The 16721-nt window shown below is 40.8% G+C and overlaps 1 protein-coding gene across 2 annotated transcripts in view; it reads right to left on the bottom strand.

The window, feature by feature from the left end:
* The window catches only part of LOC129695726 (terminal uridylyltransferase 7-like), a 97086-nt gene that overhangs the window by 28840 nt on the left and 51525 nt on the right, over positions 1-16721 (bottom strand). For both annotated transcript variants that reach the window (XM_055632932.1, XM_055632931.1), the window contains 7 exons: positions 15411-16717; positions 15048-15198; positions 8396-8482; positions 5684-5787; positions 3793-3850; positions 2215-2318; positions 1196-1285 (listed from right to left, as the gene is read on the bottom strand). In XM_055632932.1, the coding sequence (XP_055488907.1) occupies positions 1196-1285; positions 2215-2318; positions 3793-3850; positions 5684-5787; positions 8396-8482; positions 15048-15198; positions 15411-16717 (1901 nt within the window). The remainder of the gene's footprint in view (positions 1-1195; positions 1286-2214; positions 2319-3792; positions 3851-5683; positions 5788-8395; positions 8483-15047; positions 15199-15410; positions 16718-16721) is intronic.

Here is a 16721-nt window from a genome sequence, read left to right as displayed (position 1 = left end):
GCTCATCAGCGTCTCTTCTTCCCGAGGAGACTGAAGAAGGTCCATCTGTCTCCTCAGATCCTGGTGAACTTCTACCGCTGCACCATCGAGAGCATCCTTACCAACTGCATCACAGTATGGTATGGCAACTGCTCTGTCTCCGACCGGAAGGCATTGCAGAGGGTGGTGAAAATTGCCCAACGCATCACCGGTTCCTCGCTCCCCTCCATTGAGTCTGTCCAAAGCAAGCGTTGTCTGCGGAGGGCGTTCAGCATCGCCAAGGACTGCTCTCACCCCAACCATGGACTGTTTACCCTCCTACCATCCGGGAGGCGCTACAGGTATCTCCGTTGCCGAACCAGCAGGTCGAGGAACAGCTTCTTCCCGGCGGCTGTCACTCTACTCAACAACGTACCTCGGTGACTGCCAATCAGCCCCCCCCCCCCCCCCCCCCCCCCCCCCCCCCCCCCCCCCCCCCCCCCCCCCCCCCCCCCCCCCCCCCCCCCCCCCCGGACACTTATTATTATTTATTCAAATCATGTGCTATGTCGCTTTCCCAGGGAGATGCTAAATGCATTTTGTTGTCTCTGTACTGTACACTGACAATGACAATTAAAATTGAATCTGAATCTGAATCTGAACCATCAGGCTCTTGAACACTACAAACAGGAACTAAACTAAAAACTGTCTTGGTTTCACGAGGAACTTTGGGCTTTTGTTTACACTAATATAGTTTATTTTTAATTTATTGAACTTTAATTTGTTTATTGTATTATCTGCAAGTAAACATAGAAAATAAGTGTAAGGGGTGGCCATTTGGCCCTTCGAGCCTGCACCGTACTAACAGACCTGTTATGCTGCTGACAGAAAGAATTTCATTGTTGTTTATTTTTTAAACATATGACAATTAAACTCTCTTGATTCTTGACCATATTCCCTTAAATTAGTCATCTCTGAGGTGACCCAGCATCTGACCCTCCTCTTGCACGCAGAAGACAAATAAAGGCTTCAACCTCAAGACTGATACGCATGTTTGGATTTGATAAATCATGCTATTATTTTTTGCACTGGACCTTAAATATGTGCATGGAATATCATTCAACGGAATGACAAATTTTGTTTTCAATGCAAATATGTCACATGACATACACTTCAATGTTCCATCTCTAAAAATACCCACAAATGTTAAATGTCCAATATGCATAAAAGCAGTTACCTTGGCGAAAACCTTCATCGTATAGCCAATATATTTCACCCTTGGATCAATTGCTGCATAGCAAGCTAACAGTCCAGTGTTATGTAAAGCCTGCAGAAGAAACATACATATGTTTTGTTGAATCAAATTAACCAGACTGCAATTAATTAAGATCATCTAATATATAAATAAAAATTGTACAAAGGTGCACAAAGTTAGTTGCTGTCTTAACAAAATGCTAATCATGAAAATGATAATCGCAAAATTTATTTTATTTTCATGATCTACAATACAATACCATTTATTGTCATTTGAGCCTCAGTGAGGCTCAAATGAAATTCCGTTTCCACAGCCATACAAAGACAATTACCTACAGACATACACACAATTTAATTCACACACAAACATCCATCACAGTGAACCCACTGTGATGGAAGGCAAACTCTTTTCTCTCCCCTGTTCTCCATTTCTCTCCCGATGTCCAAGCCCCAGACGGGCGATGTACGTCCCCGCTCCGGGTCGTTCCAACCCCGCGACACGGGCTGGAGAAGTCGCGTTGCGGGAGCTCCGGGAAGCGGTCTCTCTCCCCCGGACCCGCGATCTCCCGATGTCCCAGTCCACCGGACCTGCGGCTGCGTTGCTGGAGCCTCCGAGCCCCAGGAGTCGAGTCGCAGCAGCGAGTCACCACCACTCCCCATGCTCCGAGGCCGGCCAGATGGTGAGTAGTCCGCAGCTCCGCAGTCTCCCGAGCCCCCGGGTCATTCAGGTTGGAGGCCGCTCCACGGTGCTAGGCCCCAACGACAACGGAGACCCGACAGGGAAGAGATTTTAAACAGTTTCCCCCTCCCCCCGCCCGCCCCCCACATATACATATTTAATACACTACATTTAACTAGACAAAAAATTAAAAAAAGACAGAGGAACGGGTGAGTCGCGCTGCCAATTCGCAAATACTCAAGATCTAAAGTACAATATAGAGCACAACTTTTTAAAGAACTATATAACATTATTTATTAACAATGAAATGCCATATTTCTTACCAGAGTGTTATACAAACTAATGTCTCCCTCAAGGCCACTTCTTACATGGAAAAATTTAACAATGGGAACTTTTGCAGTTGTGATGGGCAGAATGTTTTTTAAACCTAAGGTTACAATTGCAAATTAGAGGTTACAATTTCAAAAAGGCAAACAGTACTGCTAAAGTTTATGATCGTAGTTAATTAAGTGCCAAAAATACAAATGTTTGAAATCTGATCATAAGCACACATATACGTAGAAATATATAGAAAATCAGTAGCATGTCAAACAATATGTGCTGAAGAACCAAGTCTATATTTCTAGGTAGGTACTTCAGTAACCAGTTTAGTGCAATAAAGTGTCTGTGACATGGAAATACATCCATAAATTGAAATGTAATTCTTGGTTCACAGAAACAAGCAAGTTAAATCCCCAAAAGGCAGAGATCCAAGCCAATCAAGTGACTTGCTTAAGATACATGCTTTTAGCAACCTATACTACAAAATGCTTGGAGACCAACATATACACAAGATTATGTTACTTGGAGGACGATTTCAATGAGGGGTAGGTGCAATAAACCATATTCCTAGAGTAGAAATTGACACAGGGAAATAACTTGTCCAATCACTTGTTTGGTGTCTTGATTAGGAAGCCTCATGGGTATGAAGCAAAGCAATGAAGGAAGACAAAAACACACTAATAACTGGCTGCAGATGTTCTACAGAAGAGGAATTCCACAAAGGTGCAGTGCAGACTGTGAGGTTGAGGTGATATTTTGTTTCTCCGACAAGATTATGTAGAAATGTATAGATTTCTACAATGAAATGAATGCAATGAAATTGAAGACAAGTGAATTTGCTGTATTTTTCAAGAAATTTAAATGCATAGGTTTTAACAGGCAAAAGAAGAATTTTAATCCAAGTCTTAAAGAGAAAAGAGAACTAAACGAAATTCTTATAAAGTTCTATCCGAACTATGCCTAATGAAACTATTGTATGATTATCTGCGGTTTATGCATTGAATTTTAGGGGGGTTTTTTCTTGGCCCTACACATCCCAAATCAACCGCTATAACTCTAGATCTACCAGTGTGGTAGCATTGCAGGACGTGCTCACATGTCCCAACATAATTGTGTGCAGTTCTGGCTACTTAGCATATGGGAAAATAGTTTCCAGCATTCAGGGAATATATTGAATCAGATAAGACATGAATTTAGGGGGAAAAGAAGCCTTCAAGATAATGTATCAGAGTTTAAGATTAAGGAATAGGCTAACCAAGTCTAAATTTAGAGGACAGTGCTAAACATTAACAGTAATAGGAAAATATTATTAAGACTCTTTAATTATTGCATTATCACGTTTGTTACTTTGCACACAAGTTTGACCATTTCGGTATTAATATAGTTAAGGTGGCCCATTCCAATCCAACACAGAAGTAGAAAATAGATTTGTTCTGAATACCCGACGAAGCTACAGCTGAGCTACAGAAATGTAGCTGAAATGACACAAAAGTCATTTTATTTTCCACCATTTTCCATGGGTGTGAACTTTTATTGAAACCAGCATTTTGAAAGATATTTCGAACAGATCTGTACAATACCTGGATTCTTTCTCAACACTCTTGCCAAATCCTCAATAATCTTGATACAATTTAATCCCTGCAAGATATTAAACAAAATTAGGTTACTTTTTTATTTTTGTCCGTGTCTGGTGTTTTCCATAACTATTACCAAAACAGCTCTCAGATGTTTAAGATTAGGGATAAACGGGTCTAAGGAGTCTCGAAAAAGGTAAAATATTATGTTCAATTATAAAAAATTTGTTAAGATGCACTATTACATATATAGATGCATGTGGCATAGGAGCCAAAACAATTTAAAAAATACAAGCTAATTCCTCATACCTCGGCTTATTGATGTAGTTGTAATTAGTACAGGAGCAAGTAATCTAAAGATGATACAGGTGCACAACCTTTTATCCGAAAGCCTTGGGACCAGACACTTCTCGGATTTCGGAATTTTTTGGATTTCCGAATGGAAGATTTTTAGTCTGGAATAGCTGCCTCCTTCCCGGAGACCGGGGAATCATTGTAAATCATTGCTTAAATGTTAGTCAGTTAGCTTGGAGGGATTTTATGTGGTGGGGGGGGGGGGTGAAGGGGCAAACTTTAATTCTTAGTCCCCTACCTGATCGGAGAGGCGGGGAGCGGGCAATGCCTTACCGGGTCGCCGTGTAGTAAGCTCCGGAGCGCTGTGGCCGCCGACTCCCGACATCGCGGAGCTGGGGGCTGTGGGCGTCTGGCCGCGGGCGGCGCCGGTTGGAGCTCCGACCCCGGCAACTGTACCCCTGGCTGCGCGGCGCTCCAAATCCAGCGCCGCCCGCGGCCGGACGCCCGCAGCCCCAGCTCCGCGATGTTGGGAGTCGGCGGCGTCGCAGCGCTGGGATACCAGTGGGGGAGCGGGCAATGCCTTACCGGGTCGCCGTGCGGTAAGCTCCGGAGCGCTGTGGCCGCCGACACACAACATCGCGGAGCTGGGGCTGCGGGCGTCCGGCCGCGGGCCGCGCTGGATTTGGAGCGCTGCGCAGCCAGGGGTAGAGTTGCCGGGGTCGAAGCTACAACCGGCGCCGCACACGGCCGGACGCCCGCAGCCCCACGATGTTGGGAGTCGGCGGCCACAGCGCTCCGGAGCTTACTGCACGGCGACCCGGTAAGGCATTGCCCGCTCCCCGCCCAGGCAGGGGACTAAGAATTAAAGTCCCCCCCCCCCACCCCCGTCACATAAAAGCCCTCCAAACTAACTGACTAACATTTAAGCAATGATTTACAGATGTTTAAGTGTCTCCCCGGTCTCCGGGGAGGAGGCAGCCGCTACAGTAGTACAGACCTGGGTTGATCATGGGTCGTTTCGGGTCAAGTTTGGTGCCAAACGCGAGCTTTGGTGTGCAGACGACATCCAGGAAAAAATGTCCGGTTTTCGGAGCTTTTCGGTTTCCGGAACTCCGGATAAAAGGTTGTGCACCTGTACCTTCATTAAATAGACAACTACACATCCCACAATTACAAAGAAAGCGTTAGGGGATATTTGGGATAATGATTGACTGCATTTAAATTCACACCAAAATATGAGGTAACACAAGCCGAGTAAAATCCAAATCAGAATGTTATAATTTTACTGGATAATGCACTGGTCAAAACCCATCAAAACGGCATATATTTCTGGCCACCAAACCGGAGGAGAACATAATCCAGCTATGGGAGGGATCATATCGAATCTGATTATTCTAACTGAGAAATCAATTCTAACCAAAGAATATAGAAACTTGGCTTATATTTCCTTGATAGAGCAAAATCTTCAAGATGATATACTGGAGTTGATTGTTGATTACGTTCAACTTCAAAGTATGACATTTAATATTAACAGCAATTAGAAATTTTCACCAAGGTAACTACTCCAAATGTCTTTTTAATATAAAAGCACGGATATACATACCTCTACTGTTTCTCGGTCTTCAAATGTCATACAAATGTCAAGATCACTTTGCCTAAAACCAAACCCATTCTTCGAAGAGCCAAACAAGCAGAGCTTTACTTTAGCTGTAAAACAATAAACTGCACTAAATTTTTTGAAAATATTTGGCAAATAGGAAATAAAATAATGAGGACTATTTCTTCTTTCAGCAAAACTTGTGCAAACACATCATGCATTACGCTTAAGGACAGTATTAAACATACCTCAGTAACATACAATAATACAATTCAACAGAACTCTATTATTGAGACTTTAAACATGTATCATATAACCATATAACAATTACAGCACGGAAACAGGCCATCACGGCCCTACAAGTCCGTGCTGAACAAATTTTTTTTCCCCTTAGTCCCACCTGCCTGCACTCATACCATAACCCTCCATTCCCTTCTCATCCATATGCCTATCCAATTTATTTTTAAATGATACCAATGAACCTGCCTCCACCACTGCCACTGGAAGCTCATTCCACACCGCTACCACTCTCTGAGTAAAGAAGTTCCCCCTCATATTACCCCTAAACTTCTGTCCCTTAATTCTGAAGACATGTCCTCTTGTTTGAATCTTCCTTATTCTCAAAGGGAAAAGCTTGTCCACATCAACTCTGTCTATCCCTCTCATCATTTTAAAGACCTCTATCAAGTCCCCCCTTAACCTTCTGCGCTCCAGAGAATAAAGACCTAACTTATTCAACCTATCTCTGTAACTTAGTTGTTGAAACCCAGGCAACATTCTAGTAAATCTCCTCTGTACTCTCTCTATTTTGTTGACATCCTTCCTATAATTGGGCGACCAAAATTGTACACCATACTCCAGATTTGGTCTCACCAATGCCTTGTACAATTTTAACATTACATCCCAGCTTCTATACTCAATGCTCTAATTTATAAAGGCTAGCATACCAAAAGCTTTCTTTACCACCCTATCTATATGAGATTCCACCTTCAAGGAACTATGCACGTTTATACCCAGATCCCTCTGTTCAACTGTATTCTTCAATTCCCTACCATTTACCATGTACGTCCTATTTTGATTTGTCCTGCCAAGGTGTAGCACCTCACATTTATCAGCATTTAACTCCATCTGCCATCTTTCAGCCCATTTTTCCAAATGGCCTAAATCACTCTGTAGACTTTGGAAATCCTCTTCATTATCCACAACACCCCCTATATTGGTGTCATCTGCATACTTACTAATCCAATTTACCACACCTTCATCCAGATCATTGATGTACATGACAAACAACAAAGGACCCAACACAGATCCCTGAGGCACCCCACTAGTCACCTGCCTCCAACCCGACAAACAGCCATCCACCATTACCCTCTGGCTTCTCCCATTCAGCCACTGTTGAATCCATCTTGCTATTCCTGCATTTATACCCAACAGTTGAACCTTCTTAACCAACCTTCCATGAGGAACCTTGTCAAAGGCCTTACTAAAGTCCATATAGACAACATCCACTGCCTTACCCTCGTCAATTTCCCTAGTAACCTCTTCAAAAAATTCAAGAAGATTAGTCAAACATGACCTTCCAGGCACAAATCCATGTTGACTGTTCCTAATCAGACCCCGTTTATCTAGATGCTTATATATATTAAGCATCTAGTATCATTTAGTCTCTACATCTTATATTCAAAAATAACTCTTAACCTTAGAAAATATGCAACTGCCAAATTGCTGGCTCATATGAGGAAGAACTTGATCTTTTAAGTAAACAAAGATCAGGAAAATAAAGAGACATAGGAACATTTCCATAAAACAGGGAAGTGGGTCCCCTCTTTTGTCAGCTGCGCTATACTTGATGTCCAGGTAAGATAAGTGCAGCAGAGTGTCCTCATGTCTCTGTTTGCTACGAATACAGAACGTCCAGACCTGAATTCACATTGGATTTTTGAGGTTCATATAGTCCAAATATCCGTGACCAGAAAGACAAGTATATGTTGTGACCTCCCTGAAGCATTTAAATCAGTGTGCTACATTGAACTGAACTTTGGATGTTTCACTTCAGGTCAGCAGTCAGACAGAAAATTATGTTAGGTTTGACAGTTTTCATAAAATCATGTTGAGTTTGCAATGTAGTCATTAGGAATGACTCCCAGAATGCTTACATCAACTGGACTTATTTTTCATAATTTCCTCAGCAGTGACTCCAGAAAGATTATGTTGCTCTTTATTAAAATTCATTCTCAGGAATCTACCGAGGCCAGCATTTAACCAGAACTAAGGAAGTAATGGAAAGTCAACGGCAACAGATGCCAGATTGGATAATGATGGCAGAATTACTTCCATGAAGAAACCGAGCAAGCCTGATATGCTTTAAAATGACAACGCACTCGTTATGTGAATACCATTACACTAGCTCTTTATTTCTGATTTAGTTACTTGAAGTGAGGTTTCGCTGCTGCCAATGTGCAGTTTAAACACATCTGGAGCAATGATACAGGCCCCTGAATACTAATCTAGTAACTGGTAATCTAGTTTGGTTGTTTTGTTGTTCCGTGAGCATTGCCACTTTCATTTCACTGCACATCTCGTATGTGTATGTGACAAATAAACTTGACTTGACTTGACTTGACTTGTAATTGGAGTGATGAAAAACAAATGTCATGCTAATAAAAGTCTATTTTGCATTCACGCTGTATTAATAAATTAAAGAAATGACATTCATACCATCCAGTTCTCTTCTGATGAATGCCTGCAGGTTCACTAGAATATGCTCACGTGCCTGAATTTCCAAACGATCAGGGGAAAAGTCAGCTGAAATGAAAAAGGAATACGTTTAATTTCTATTACATTTGATGCCCTAAGAAAAAAATGTCAATTCCTAAGGTTATCAGTTAAATGCAGTGCCCTCCATAATGTTTGGGACAAAGACCCATCATTTATTTATTTGCCTCTGTACTCCACAATTTGAGATTTATAATAGAAAAAAAATCACATGTGGTTAAAGTGCACATTGTCAGATTTTAATAAAGGCAATTTTTATACATTTTGGTTTCACCATGTAGAAATTACAGCAGTTTATACATAGTCCCCCCCATTTCAGGGCACCAAAATGTTTGGGACACAGCAATGTCATGTAAATGAAAGTAGTCATGTTTAGTATTTTGTTGCATATCCTTTGCATGCAATGACTGCTTGAAGTCTGCAATTCATGGACATCACTACTTGCTGGGTGTCTTCTCTGGGGATGCTCTGCCAGGCCTGTATTGCAGCCATCTTTAGCTTATGCTTATTTTGGTGGCTGGTCCCCTTCAGTTTTCTCTTCAGCATATAAAAGGTATGCTCACTTGGGTTCAGATCGGGTGATTGACATGGCCACTCAAGAATTGGCCATTTTTTTTAGTTTTGAAATGGGGTGGAAGATTGCAACCTTCACGTGGTCCGCCCTGTTTCGACTAATGCAATCAACTCGACGTGCACAAACGGAAGATCAAATGGAACAAGTTGTCCTACAACTTTAGGCTGTGCACGCCACACGAAAGAAGAAGCTTTGAAATACTTCTTTGTTGCTTTAGCAGTATGTTTGGGATCATTGTCTTGCTGTAGAATGAACCGCTGGCCAATGAGTTTTGAGGCATTTGTTTGAACTTGAGCAGATAGGATGTGTTTATACACTTCAGAATGAATTATGCTACTACCATCAGCAGTTGTATCATCAATCAAGATAAGTGAGCCAGTACCTTCAGCAGCCATACATGCCCAGGCCATAACACCCCCACCACCGTGTTTCACAGATGAGGTGGTATGCTTTGGATCTTGGGCAGTTCCTTCTCTCCTCCATACTTTGCTTTTGCTATCACTCTGATATGTTAATCTTTGTCTCATCTGTCCACGAGACCTTTTTTCCAGAACAGTGGTTGCTCTTTTAAGTACTGTAATGGCAGATTATTATATCGTTCAAGGAATTTTTCCTCTAGCCACTATGATTGAAGACGGGTAAGGAGATAATTTTGATATGCATGCGAGCTCTCGAGACATTCAAAGCCGTCCAAAGACAAATCTTCAAAACAGTCTCAATTAATGGTTTCTTTATTGTCGTAGTAAAAAACAGTACGATATTCATCCAAACTTCTTTGTGTTTAAGTACATTTTGATCTTACTCGTAGTCAAACTCGTGCACGGTTGAAAGCTGTGCCTTCCTCCCTATGCTTCCTCCAACTAAAACTAAAAACTACTGGCGCGTTTGCGCGAGAATCCCAGCCTCAAACACTCCTCAGACTACGTAATAAATCCCACCCACATAATTACAGGCAGATAAAATTTAAAGGTAACTGCTTATAGCTATAACATACTAAGTTAAGCTAAATGGCTACTACATACCGGCCCCTAATTGTTCTGACTACATAACGAGGCAATTACTAATAGACATCAAAAAAGTAGCTATAAAGGCTTAACATATATCAAAAACAAAAAATAGCATGCATCATATATCCACATTCAGACTTCTTCAGCAATTCTTCCATCCTCACTATCGCCTTCTAGAGGCAAGTATAACTTGGCCATTGTTCTTAGTCTGAAGTCGTACCGTGCACACCAAACCCTTAACATCAGGCATAATACCCAAAATGTAGTCCAAAACACAAAAGCCGAAAGTTTTGACTGCATGAATCTTCTTCCTCCATGTCCGATCAATTCATAAATACGCCGTAACAATAATGTTGATATGTGAAAGTCCTTCGAGAGAATTACAGGGTGTTTAGCCTCTTCAGGCATTGCCAATCTATTTAAGCAACCACCCACTCTCAGAAACATAACATAGAAACATAGAAAATAGGTGCAGGAGTAGGCCATTCGGCCCTTCGAGCCTGCACCGCCATTCAATATGATCATGGCTGATCATCCAACTCAGTATCCTGTACCTGCTTTCTCTCCATACCCCCTGATCCCTTTAGCCACAAGGGCCACATCTAACTCCCTCTTAAATATAGCCAATAAACTGGCCTCAACTACATTCTGTGGCAGAGAATTCCAGAGATTCACCACTCTCTGTGTAAAAAGAAGTCCTTCCTCCAATACTGGATCAAGCTTGTACAATTGACTGTCTCTTTCGACACCATATACTCCAGCTTCTAACGTCGATATTTCTTCTTTGTATTTCTGTTTTTGACAGAAATAGATAATCGCGTTTTCCACTTTGAGGAGATCATCAAGATGTAAACCCTGTACGTCGTATGATGCTCTAGTATTACTAACAAGATTCATTTCTTCCATGCGGTCAAGATTTTTCAAGCTACAACAAACTCTAAGAAATATTGCAAACTCATTTAATGCCTCCACATTTTCTGACTTGATATCTTTCCAAGCATAGGCCTTCTTCATGTATGTGTTAGCAATCCTCTGTTCATTGCCATAACGTTCTTTAAGTAACTTTCTTGCCTCTCTATAGCCTTGGCTTCCAGCCATATTTAGACAACTTTTTACAAGCACCTTAACATGTCCGCTTGTGTAATGCACCAGAAATCGTAAGCGCTCTTTTTCATCAGTAGTTTTCATTTTTACTCCTTCAGGAAACGCCATTATGAGAACTTCATACCGCAAAGGATCACCATCATATCTAGGAATTTCTATTGGTGAAAAGAATACTGGTCTGAGTAAGTTTTGTCCCATGCTACAGTGGCTTGCAAAAGTATTCATATCCCTTGAACTTTTCCACATTTTGTCACGTTACAACCACAAACGTAAATGTATTTTATTGGGATTTTATCACAGAACAGCTGTATTTATACTGAGATTAGATTACACACAAGTGGACTCTATTTAATAATTAGGTGACTTCTGAAGGCAATTGGTTGCACTGGATTTTATTTAGGGGTATCAGAGTAAAGGGGGCTGAATACTTTTGCAAGCCACACTTTTCAGTTTTTTATTTGTAAAAAAATTTGAAAACCATGTATCATTTTCCTTCCACTTCACAATTATGCACCACTTTGTGTTGGTCTATCACATAAAATCCCAATAAAATACATTTACGTTTGTGGTTGTAACGTGACAAAATGTGGAAATGTTCAAGGGGTATGAAAACTTTTGCAAGCCACTGTATATGACTAGTTGTTTGTCCCTGATTAGGCCTCTTCGTATCATGAACAGGCATCGTCCAATCTTGGCTTGCACGAGCCTGTGTATTAGGCCTCAGAAAAGAGAACTGAGTTACTGGTTTGTCCCGAGCCTCGACAGATGCCCCATAAGTAATTTGCTTTGGTTTAACATCCAGTTGCTGAGATGAAGTTTTGTCACCCATCAACAGGCTACGTGCTAGGTCTGAGTCACGAGGCCGGATATCCTCTGGCTGCAGATTTGATTTAGCTGTTGTTTCCTTTTGAGCAGTTCCTTTTCTGTAATAAGAGCTCATCCCATCAGATGCTTTAGAGCTGCATCTTGAACCCTCACTTTCCCTTATCGCCTTCAATTTGACAACCGCCAACTTTGTGGCTAGTTCCAGCTGTTCTTTTTGTCTCATCTCTATCAGCTGTTCTTATTGTCGCTCAATCTCATGTTTCTTCTCCAAGGCATCCGCTTGTATAGAGACAGCGACTAAATCAGCTTCGACTTCCATTCGAGCAGAGGCCCTTGAAGCTGAGCTGGCTATAGAGCCAGAATTATGTCTTGATCTTCGTGTAGATACATTCGAGATACTATCATGTGGTGTAATCTCCTCTTCCATTTCAGCACCTTGTTGCATCACACTTTCAACTGTACCAAAAGTAAGTTTCAACACCTTGTGTATCATCTGCTATAACACACGCGGTCCTTTGTTCAACTTCAGCTAACCGTCTCTTCACATCTTCCATAGAATCATCAAATAACTTCACCTTTTCTTCAAACCACTGGGTGTATCTTTCGAGTTCTTCCTGAGGCAGCTGTGAATCCCGCAGTGGTTTTTGTTTATCTCCAACCTCTTTACTGAGGCTGAATAGTTGCCCCAGATTAGATTGCACTTTGTTCACATTCTCATCGGATTCCATTAGTTCCTTCTGGGATTCAAATAACTTTACCATCTTCTTCCATAACTTGCCAAATGTTTGGCTGATGTCTCTAACAGTTTTATTCGTGTTTCTCAGTCTCATAATTGCTTCTTTGACTTTCATTGGCACAACTTTTGGTCATCATGTTGATAAACAGCAATAAAGGTTTGCAAAGGTGATGGAAAGACTGGAGGAAAGACTAGGTGCTGAGAGCTCTCTTATATCTGCATTAAGGAGGCAATTAAACACACCTGAGCAATTACATACACGTGTGAAGCCATGTGTCCCAATACATTATGGTGCCCTGAAATGGGGGGGACTATGTATAAACACTGCTGTAATTTCTACATGGTGAAACCAAAATGTATAAAAAATACCACTGAATAAAATCTGACAATGTGCACTTTAAACACATGTGATTTTTTCTATAACAAATCTCAAATTGTGGAGTAGAGGCAAATAAATAAATGGTGGGTCTTTGTCCCAAACATTATGGAGGGTAGTGTGCATACTGCACACCTGATAAACCTTATTAAACCCAATTACTCTACCAATGTTATTTTTTTTAGGGGAGGGGTGAAATTTAATCAAAATAAAAGAAAGTTGTGCTTTGGCAAATAAGACAACTTTTAAAAAATGTAACTTTTTCCAAGAGTTATGACCTGCTCTGTGATTCTATAATACATAATAATCTAGCTCAGATCAGGTTCTAATAACTTTACATTGTAGGGAGTTGACAGCATTCATACTGCTCTCAAAGTCACGTAAAGATGAAGATAAAATTGACTGGGAACACAATTTTATCAAAAAAGTGGTAAACAATTGTTTCATCTGGTTTATTTCCGATGTCATAGAAAGCCAAATGATAAAAAAAAAAGCACAGAACAGAGAAAAAATGGAGAAATTGACTTTCTCTTCTGAGCACTTTTAATCCTTAAAACTAAATGGAACAGGAATGGATGCGTAGATATTTGTAGAGTAACTAAGTTATATTTCACACTAGGGTTTGAAGGTGTATACTGTATCTGCTGCATTAGGCTAGCCTTTCTTGGAGGAAGGTGATAATAGAAAATGTTGGTGGGCCGAAGGGCCTGTTTCCACGCTGTATCACTAAACTAAACTAAACGAAAATGTCAGGGCAGCACAGTAGCCTTGCATATTATTGCCCCAGCACAGATAGGCCGCAGAAAATTCCAGCAAGAGAAAGGGGGAAAACCATGGTTGTTAATTGTCAATTTCTGAGGGATTAAGGGAAACAAATGGGGGGGAGGTTATTCCAGGATAGATACAAAATGTCGAGTAACTCAGCGGGACAGGCAGCATCTCTGGAGAGAAGGAATGGGTGACGTTTTGGGTCGATACTCTTCTTCAGACTGGTTAGGGATAAAGGTAACGAGATAGATGGTGATGTGGAGAGATTATTCTGGGAGATGTATGGACTCGACGGCCTCCTATTTCACAAGAAATTTGGGAAAACAGATGAATTTTCATTTAAACAAATGAAAAAATTAAAATGTGGAGATTAAATTCCACAATCTATTCATCCCCAATAATCAAGTGGAATGATGCAGTGTTATACTGTTATGCTATAAATGGTAGTACACAGCTTTAAAATAGAACATTTAAAAAATGGGGAATCCGATTTTATTTTGAATTTTAAAGGACACTAGACTAAATGCAGTGCTCCCCCAACAGTGTGCGTTGGGGAGCTGATGAAGCTGCTTTTGAAATGAGGCCCTCCCCCTGACATCACTGACAGGTGGTGGAATATTCTGTTTCACTGTACCGTTAGGGGGAGAGGGCATTGTAACTTTAATCATGAATAACCCGGGAGGGGGAGGGGTGTGTGAATAACCCGGGGAGGGGGGGAGGGGGGAGGGAGAACAGGGGCATTTGGCGGCTTGAGAGCCCATTGTGATTATCATCACTGGAAGCTTCTGGAAAAAAGTGTGCGAAGCTGCGGTTACCGTTGGCAATGTCCATTGCGATATCATTGTGGCACTCGGCAGCTTGTTATTGGTCCACTGTGAGTAGGATTGTGACATCATCAGTGGAAAGTCCTGGAAAAAGGCTGTGTGTGAGAACCGTTTTTTACCTTTTAAAAAAAAACTTGATCGCCAATAGTCTGTGAAATATAGGATGAAATCTTAAGTGAACCCTGATTACTGCATGGAGGGGAAAAATGTGAGTCGGAATATGTAAAAATGTAGGCTACCGCGTAGCGTTTTGGCGAAGGTAGAAAAACACATACACATACACGCACACACACACACGTATACATATAGACAAGATGAGACTTTTAATAGTATGTAGATTAAACTGAAAAGAGGAAAATATACAAAAGATTATATACTTACAATAACATTGAATACAGACTCTGTCAAGTTCTTCCAGGAATTTTGGTGTCATTTGTGGCAATGGCTCAAGATCAACTTTTTTGAAGTCCTCGGGACAATCATGTTTTAAGTGGCCTTCTCGCTTGCATAAACTGCATACAATTATGGAAGCCTATTTAGGAAACATGTGATAGTAATTTTACAAAATAAATACTATACACATACACTAATGTTATTTATTATTCAACAGCTGATTCCAACGAGCTTAACCAAATTGTGAATGTTTTGCAGATTATTTCTCATGTTCTAACCATTCTGATAGTTTCAAATGTGATCAAAATGCAGCAATCTTTGAGAATCAGAAAATTCTGTAGGTGGCATTACCTTGCCCTTTGTAAAAGCCGCTTTACTGAACACATAATACAGGTTGTCATCACTCGATTGTGATTCACATCCAAGTAAAGTAGGGTTAGTTTCTCCAACAGTAACTTCCTTATTTATTTCATTTTGAACTTGTTTTTCTTTCTTGCTTGGAGTATGTGTGATCGTCTGAGAAGTCACATCACTTAGGCTTTCCAGTGTACGTTCTTTCCAGTTTAGCAATTCATCATCAATTATTCCATCTTCATCAGACGGGTTATCCTCCTGACTAGACTCTGTGGAAATATTCTCAAATTCCTCTTCAGCTGTAAGACTGTCAAGATGAACTCGAGTTGTGATAGTCAGATCCAAGTCATCATCATCATCATCATCATCAATGTCATCATCATCATCATCGTCATCTTCTTCCTCATAGTCTTCATTTCTGTTTAGTGGCCTTTTCTGGTGCTCTGTTGTCTTTTTAGAGAAATTGTGCAGTTCATCCATACTGTCAGAACTTTCTCTAATTTCATTTAACGCGATTTCATCATTTTTCATTTGCAGTTGATTAGAATCATCAATATCAACATCATCACTCTCGATATTATGAGGATTCAGAAAATTCTCAGAGTCTGAAAGATTTTCTGAATTAAAGCGATCTCTGTAACAATTCACGCGGTTCACACAAGAGTTCATTTCATCATCACTGGAGGTCTCATTATCTGCTTCTATTGATTGTATACATTTGCTTTCATTAAACATCTTGCTGGCAATTGTTGAAATGTTTTTCTTCTGCCCAGACATATTAAACAGTTCTTCATCATTGCCACTTTCCAGAAGTTCATTATCATTTTTATCTTCACTTTCTGATTGATTTTCATCATCCTCGGGCAAGTCATCTCCAGTAATTCTGCACTTTTGCAAATCAGTTATCAACTCTTCCTCTTTGTAACTTTTACTCCCACATTCTTGTAACTTTTCCAAGTTTCTGTAGGGGTTTTCAGAAGATAGTTTTTCACCATCATTACATGCAGCAGGAGCATTGTGGATCTGTTGCCATTCTCCATCAGGAATTTCCGCTGAACTGGTAGACGTTGTCTCTGGTAGCAGTGCCCTTGACGTACAAAGGTCAACAAATTCCTGCTGACCTGCTTCAACCATAGATGCTGCTTTAGAATCAGTTTTTTCATTGCTTCTTTTGTTTAACTTTGCTGGCTTGTATCTGGGCAACGCAAAGTACTTATATGTTGCTCGTAAACAGTGAACGAGATAGTCAAAAACAATTTGACTACTTAACGTTCGTGCAACATTTCTCTTCACAGAGTACGGATCTGG

The sequence above is a fragment of the Leucoraja erinacea genome, chromosome 3 (genome assembly GCF_028641065.1).
Source record: "Leucoraja erinacea ecotype New England chromosome 3, Leri_hhj_1, whole genome shotgun sequence".
NCBI lineage: Eukaryota > Metazoa > Chordata > Chondrichthyes > Rajiformes > Rajidae > Leucoraja > Leucoraja erinaceus.
The sequence above is the reverse complement of the archived record's forward strand: the minus strand, read 5'-3'. Positions and strand labels throughout refer to the sequence as shown.